The following is an 8,075-nucleotide window of genomic DNA, read 5'->3' as shown; positions in this document are numbered from 1 at the left end:
ATTGACATATGAAAAAGTCTGTATTCTAAAAACTCTTATACTGTTAAATATTTCAAAATATTTTCTAAAATATATTATAAAAACTCTGCTACAGTAAAATTTTTCAAAAGTATCGCCAAAAACAACTAATCCAAACGGAGCCAAAATTTTCGAAAAAGAAAAAAAATATAAAATATATTGTAACGGGATTAGGGATACAAGTGATGGGCATAACTAGGCGCGCATATAACAGATGTCTAAATTTAAATTCAATTAATTGTAGGCTATATATCATATTCCACACTCTTGTAAGTTCAATTAGGCAGTACAGGTCACTATGAAATCAATTTGTACCTTTTGGTTTAGCTTTGCAATTATCAAATTATGACAATTCAGCTTCTTTATTTTTTGGGATAAAAAAAGAGCAATCCCATTAACCTTCAAACATATCAGTCATTAATGTGAAAATCTTGAAATTCTTGATTCAACTCTAAAGCATTTCCCTTTTCCCCTCCTTTCTTGCAAAGTGTAAAGTCTGCCTTGAACGCACCCAAAAACAAATATAATACAAAAAGACGTTGAAAATAGTTTTACGCTTCATTGGGATGGTTAAAATATGCTTCGCTGCCTCCTACTAAAATGTTGCCACACATAGGATGTGCAAACGAGTTAATCCACGGTCCTCCCATGCGCACTGTTATGATGTCAAACAATACACTAAATAACGAGAGCATTCCTGGTCACTTGTATTTTGTTTTCTTCCACATAAATAATGTTATCATTACTGGTACAGTGTCAAATTGTGAGGCATTTAAAAGAGTGATGGGTCTAAGAGGTGGTCTTCATGGGTGCGCTCGTGTCAAGGTTGATCAAGTAACTCCCAAGCTTGTTCGATCAAAACTCGAGTTTAAACTCATATTAATTAAATTTGAGTTTGAGTTCGAATAGTTCGAATTATTTGACGAATCGACTTCGGATTTAACATATAAAGTTCAAAAGCTCGTCAAACTTAATTGAATTCATATACACATATATGGTTTTTTAATTTTTATCTATTTATATAAATTATCTATTTTGTCCCTTATTAAAAATTATATAAAATATAAATTTATATTTTTTAAACTTAATTAGGTTCGATTGGGATCGAATTATGCTCGATTGGCTTAAACTCGAGCTCGAATTCGAGCTTGACTTTCAAGAGTTTGATGAGCTCGAGCTTTGAGTCCAGGTCTTTTAATTCAAGTTGAGTTCGAGTAATATATTATTTGAATTTGATTCAACTCGATTGCACCTCTAATTTTGGCGTCTTTCTCCAATACTCCAAATAAATATTAGTATTTTTTAAAAAATAAATTTTATATACACTGACAGTATATACACTATCACTATTAGATGCGTGACACATATATAAAATTTAAATTCAAATTAATTATCATGCATTCAATCCTTACAGTGTATTAATTATTAGTGTATAAAACATCAATTCTTTCCCACAGCTTTAAGTCTTTACTTCTATTACGTAATTGGGAGGGCCCCCTTACAGCTTTGGACAATTTCTTACAAATCAGTCTCCTCGTTGTTCGACAGATCCTGAAGTAACACGAAATTCTACAAAGCCAACACCATTGGCCATTTTCAAGAAAAGAAAACAGAAATATATTGCCAAGAGTCCAATGCCCAAAAATCTGTCAAGCCTCATATTCCTGTTTGTTAAGACCACCAGGACCCATATTAAGCCCACCATCAAGAACCCAAATGTCACATACACTGAAGGATCCTTGGTAAGTACAAGAGAAGATGGAAACACGTTCCAGGATGAGAGCGTAAGCGACAGGCCCAATCCCACGATAATGTTAAAAATTGGCCCTGCATAGCAGCCTGAAATTGCCGTCTGAGCTCCAGCTGGACCGCCTCTTCTGGCCATTGTTACATTTGACACCAAGTCCCCTAGGGAATTGCCCCATGCAAGAACAGTCAATCCCATGATAGAATGGCTTATTCCTAGTATAATTCCCAGTGAAACGAGTAGTGAAATCAATTCTTGTGCCAAAATATAAGTCCAAATGATGCTCAATAAAAATGCTTCTGCTAGCCAGAGGAATTGATACTTTCTTGGTGGATTAGACTCATCGCTGGTACAAAATAGCAGCAGGGCAGAGGCAATTCCTAGTGATGCAGCAATTATATAAACCGGAAGCCATGATTTTTGATAATGGAAGTTCCATATTACTGCCAATAGGACAGGGGCTAATGCAGTTGACATAAGTGCAATTGGCTTGGACCATCTCTCCTCAGAAATTATTGGAATTGTTAATTTCCTAGGCAAGTCAAGAGGCAATTCTAGTATGAACAAAGTTTTCCAGAAGCAGCACCTTACTGTATCTTTGTGTTTAAGAATTTGCAAATTATCCTCGTCATAGTTATTCAAGATTGGAGAATCATCATCTGCAAATCCCAGCAAAGGCGTCTGAAGTTCTGTTGATAGTTCTTGGCCGTTTTTCACAAAGCTCCTGGTCAATGGCAACCGCCAACTTTCAGTTTTCGCGGCAGATTCTGCTTCTTTTTCCCCCTTTGCAAGAATTTCTGATGCAAAAATGGAACCAGCATATATAAAATACAGAGCCAGGAAAGAAAGAGCACCCCACAAGTTGATCTTGCCCATGATTATAATCAGCAGAAGGCAACAGAGGCAGAAAAGCAAGAAAGAAACATTCCTTGTAAAGCTTGAAGAACTAATTTTTCTGCCTTGATGGCTGATTGAAATGCTTATGATTCCAACCACCACACTGGATACAAAAAATGCACCGCCCAAAATGCTATTCAGGCCAATATCCTCAGTATTTCCATCTCCCATGAAAGAAATTATGCTAGAAAAAACGTCCGGTGCGCCATTTCCAAGAGAGAGAAGAGTTACACCAGCAATTGTCGGGGAAAGCCTCAAACATCTTGATAAGCCCTCCAGTGAGGTACAAAAGTAACTGCTAGCAGTATCACCAAGAAGGTAGAAAAGCAATACCAGCCAAATAGCAAGCAAAGTATAGCCAAGACGGGGGCTAAACGTGCAATGGAACAGTTCCAGATAGGAAATGTAGCCTTGTGGTTGGCATCCCTGGTGGGATTTTACATATAAGCACCGCTCGAACCTGCTATTGTACTTATGAAGACCTTTACAACCACTGTCTTCATTCAACAAGATGTGGTAGTTCTTGATTAAAGGGCTTTTTGCCCTGACGAAGTTGTTTAGGAAATTTGAGTTCGAAGATTTGAGATTGATACTAATGCATAAAATAAGAACAAGGAAGCTTATGTTGAGAAAAACAATGAGACACTTGGCTTTGTGCATGAAGAGGAATAATCCCATAGTTTAGCAACCATAGGGAGAGAAAAACTAGAAAGAAATAGAGAGTTCTGGGTGGGGAAGAAAATTAATTAGCTTTGGTGTTGAAAGAATCAAGCATCTTAACAACTTCCTCGTATAGCGGAAAGATTGAAAAATTAATATCATAAGGGATTTCTTGAGGAATAAAGAAGGACTTAAAGAATCACTATATAACTATCGATGCACAGGTTTATGAGTCGAGGATATTCTTATTAATAATTCGTGTCCATGCCAAAGACACTTTAGTCCTAGGCAGCTAAGGTTACCGTTTTTCAGATGGTGCTTGCCCCAGTTGGTACAATGGACAAGTAACATGCGATATTGCTCTAGCTAGCCAATACTCATTTTCCCCAGTTATGCCCAAAGTTAAGTTGGCCGACGGGTGGAGATGGGGAGATGTGCTCCAATCATACAAAATGTCAAAAATAATAATGCGGATGGTTCCAAACTTTTGGATGAAGAGAGCAAATTGTTGATTTCCTAATACTATAAACTGAAAATGGGCTTGAATGGATAGACTTCCTTCCACGTACGTCATACTTCAAAAATGTTATACATATCGAGGGAAGTTTTCCACGTCATTATTAAAAAGCTTATATTATTGAGGGAAATATTTTGCTCGAATTCATGATGATTATATTAGAAGATTCTTTGTAAATTGATTTAATAATAAAAATTAATTCTCTCTTCCCTCTCACTCCAAAAAAAAACTCTCTAGCTAAAATTTTCTCCAACTCTCTCATGGAAGAGAGATTAGATTTCTTTGGTCTTTCCCCATGGGAGTAGCTTTCTCTTATTTAGGAATTTCTAGTGAGAGATTTTTCTCTTTCAGGATTACCTAGCAAGAGTTTTCTTCTTTGCTAAACTTTCTAGTGAGAGTAAGGATTCTTAATGAGAGTTTTAGGTATTTTTTTATTTTTCTTTTATAAGATTTGAATTTCTTTTTTCAAATTTTTTATTTTGATTATCAAATCTGAAATTTCTTGGGTTTATTCTATAGATCTCACTATAATATTTGGACTATTCTATGGATCTTAATATAATATTTGGATATAGATCTGGCAATTCAAAACATGTACAGATGTTCTGAGGTTGCAGTTATTTTATCTCATTTAAAAAAAAATTTTTGTTAAAATATTTTTTTTGGAGCTTTACAGTGTAACTTATATCTGTTCTTTAGATCTATACTATCCTACTATCCATTTTTTAGATGTGTTCTTTGGTATCCGTGTATATGTTTGATGATATAACTTTTGTCATTAATACATATTTTAATCAAATTACAATGTAAATATTAATAAGGATTTTCTTTGACCACGAGATATACATTAAAAGAGTTTTGTCTTGTTATAAGATCTGGCATTAGTCTATGTCTTGTTTTTGTCTATTTGAAAGAGTTGAATTATCAAAAATTTAAAATTCACCATAGATAAAATGCAATTTCAAGTAGCATAATTTATGATTAATTTTTGAAGAACATATAAAATAAAAACTACTTACTTTTTTTTGAGATCATATATACTTTATACGAATGAAGTAACTTGACTTGTTTTTAGCTTTCTAATAAAATGAAGGCAAATATTTAAGTTCTTATATAAAAAAAAAAGGAGGACTATGTATACATGCAGTTTTTTTTTTTCCTAGAAGGCTGTCTGTTAGAATATTTATATGACTTATATGATCACATATAATATTATCAAAATATTTATATGACTTATAATATTATCACATATAATATTTATATGACTTATACGATCACATATAATATTATCAAAATAATATTTTGTTAATTAAATATATTCATTGTGTTTTATCTGATGATTATAATGATTATTGAGTTATATCTTATCATTTAATTAATGTAATAGATTAAGTATGATTTACGCGACGAGGGTCTATCTTTAACGAGAGTGAGGTGAGGGAAGGAAGGCTGGACTGCATATTCAAGGTTGTGGATACTGAAGGAAGGAAGGCTAGACTTCATATTTCAGATTGATTGTGGATAGTGAAGATCTTGTTTTTATGTAACATAAAGAGAGTTATGCGAAGGAAGGTTTTATGTAATATAAAAAGAGTTAGGTGAGGGAAAGCTAGGCTGCATAATTCAAGATTGTGCATAATGAAGATCCTGCTTTTATGTAACATGTTAGGCGAAGGAAGGTTTTCGAGCTGCTATAATATAATTATATCGAGCTCGAGCTCGATCGAGTCAGAGAATCATAGCTCGAGCTCGAGGATCGAAAGCTCGACTCGGTACTCACCCGTAATTTCTCAAAATTTATTTACCTATATTAGTAATTTTATATATAATTTATTTTTATTTTTTTTATGTGATACTCGATAGAGCTCGTCGAGCTCTCGAGTATCAAATTTCTGAGCTCGAACTCGCGATAGCTCTAACGAGCAGCTCGAGATCGAGCTCGAGCTCGATCCTGCTTTTATCGAGTAAGTCATGTCAGCTCCACCCCTAATCAGAACATTCATTAAAGTTTATAATTTGTAAAACAATTATGTAAAGCAATTATGTCATAGTCTACGGAGTTTGAGATAAATTTACTAGAAATCAAGAATTCATTAACATACATGAAGATATGTATAAATCCGCTATTCAGAATTGAGAGTACGTTGAATTTGGTTGCGACTTGTTTCGGTTGTGATTTATATGTGATTAGTTATCGTCACTTTGGTCTTACCTGTATGACGACTCCGTTTATGTGACGTGGCTTCACCAAAGTTGATATCCAAGCCAGAAATAGAATCAGAAGATGTAAATGTGATGACCGATTATATTGATCACACTGATGTATGCAATAGGATACAAATAAATTCGCAGAATCATTGGATCTTTGAACTCACTTCTATTCTATTCCGTGTGCATTGCGTATTTATCTTATTGGATGATTTGCTCGTGGATTACTCCTTGTCCAACTTGTAATCAAAATTGGATAGAATAGAACTAGAGTATTTAGTTATAGACTGGATTTCTTGTTGCACTCGGCTTCGATCCGGACTCAGGAGTTGATTTTGGCATTTATTTAACAAGTTTTATAAGACCTTGTAGATAGGTCTGTCAACGGGCGGGGTCCGGGCCGGAATTCATTATTCTGGACCCGGACCCGGCATACCAAATCGGATCCGGATTCGACCCGTTTATCCGACGGGTCTTCTACTCTATGTTCCGGATTCGGATCCGACGGGTCTCGGATCCGGGTCCGGGTCTACCCGAAAAAAATTATGAAAATTTATAATTTCTAATAAAAATGAGAAAAAAATATATTTGTACACTAATTTCCAACTAATACAAAAAAAATAAAATAAGAAAATAAATCAAATTGACTTTACTCAAATACATCACCCTAATCAAATTATATTGATAAATATATATTTTAAATTATTAATCCATTTATATCCGGATCCGAGTCTAATACGGGTCGGAATACTATATTCCGTATCCGATCCATTTTTTTGTTTGACAAAACAGATCCAAATCCGGGTCCAGGTAACGAAATTAAATCCCTACCCATACCCGCAATAATTTCACGAATCGGATCTAAATCCGGACCGTTGACAGGCCTACTTGTAGATGATTTTGCTGCCCATATGGATTTGACTTCACCGTCGCTTTTACGTTAGACAGACGTGGCTTTTGTTTCCCCATTGCTGGTTTGTACTTAAGACACGTGGCTTTTTGCAATCGTTGGTTGAACAATCACATGAAAGCAGGTTTAGCACGGAATGTTGTTTTGGGCTTATCATGTTGTCACCAATTTATTTTAGAGCAAATTAGTTGGATGGCCATCAAACTTTCACGATCATTGAATTATTAAAAGTCTGGTTCTGTCCACTGAACTAGTTAAAGTTTAGATTTCAAGTCATTCCACTAGATTTAATCATTAAACATGACAGATCTGAGCGCTCACACGATTCACGAGACAAAGAAAGGAGGCAAAGTTAACGATTAGTCTGACGGAATGGTTTGAAATATAAATTTTAGATCAGAGTTTTAATAATTTAGTGGTCAAAATTCAACGATTCCAAAAGTTCAGTGGCTATCCTGATAATTTGTTCTTTATTTTAATATTTATTCTTATGGTAAGCCTTTTATGTTTGGAGTTCAAACGCCTAAAATCTACATTTAGGACATGTTTAAAAATATTGTGCTATGAATATATATGTAAATGAGCCTAGTAATGATGATAGTTACATGCGTATTAATAAGTAACGATCTGACCTGAAGAAAAACTTCAATTGCCATACCTTGATCTCATCATTTATCAAAACAAAACAGAAAAGAAATTTTGAGAAAAAGGATTCATGATGGCAATAAATTAACAGCAAAGAATAAATGTCGATTCAACTACTTACAGGGAGTTGAATAATTTCAGAGCAACACACACACATATACACTCTCACAATCTCTCATTTATTTATGTTCACTCCTTTCGTACTTTTCGATCCATTCCTCCCCCTTCGCCCATGTACCTGGATCTGCAGTACTCTATTGTTTTAATTCGATTAAAAATTGTAAGCTAGTACGATAAATAATGCTTATAAATAAATGTCGACAAGAAATAACACATATAACAATGTCATGTAGCCTGCGGAAACAATAAATTTTAGTGACTGTCAGAGAAATTTTCTGACAAAAGTTTTTGGAATTCGTTGGTAGAAAAGAGCTTGGATGTACCTCAAATACTTAAAATAAGATAGTCTGCAC

General features: G+C 34.4%; 1 protein-coding gene across 1 annotated transcript; it reads right to left on the bottom strand.

Annotated features, from left to right (window-relative positions):
* Nucleotides 1–1,543: 1,543 nt before the first annotated feature.
* On the bottom strand, nucleotides 1,544–3,341 carry LOC113773630 (cation/calcium exchanger 1-like). The gene has a single exon (XM_027318263.1). The coding sequence runs from the start codon at nucleotides 3,338–3,340 to the stop codon at nucleotides 1,544–1,546; it is 1,797 nt and encodes a 598-aa protein (XP_027174064.1). The 5' UTR covers nucleotide 3,341.
* Nucleotides 3,342–8,075: the final 4,734 nt, after the last annotated feature.

The sequence above is a fragment of the Coffea eugenioides genome, chromosome 6, assembly GCF_003713205.1.
Source record: "Coffea eugenioides isolate CCC68of chromosome 6, Ceug_1.0, whole genome shotgun sequence".
Classification (NCBI taxonomy): Eukaryota; Viridiplantae; Streptophyta; class Magnoliopsida; order Gentianales; family Rubiaceae; genus Coffea; species Coffea eugenioides.
Note: the sequence above shows the minus strand (reverse complement) of the source record. Positions and strands in the feature narration are given on the sequence as shown.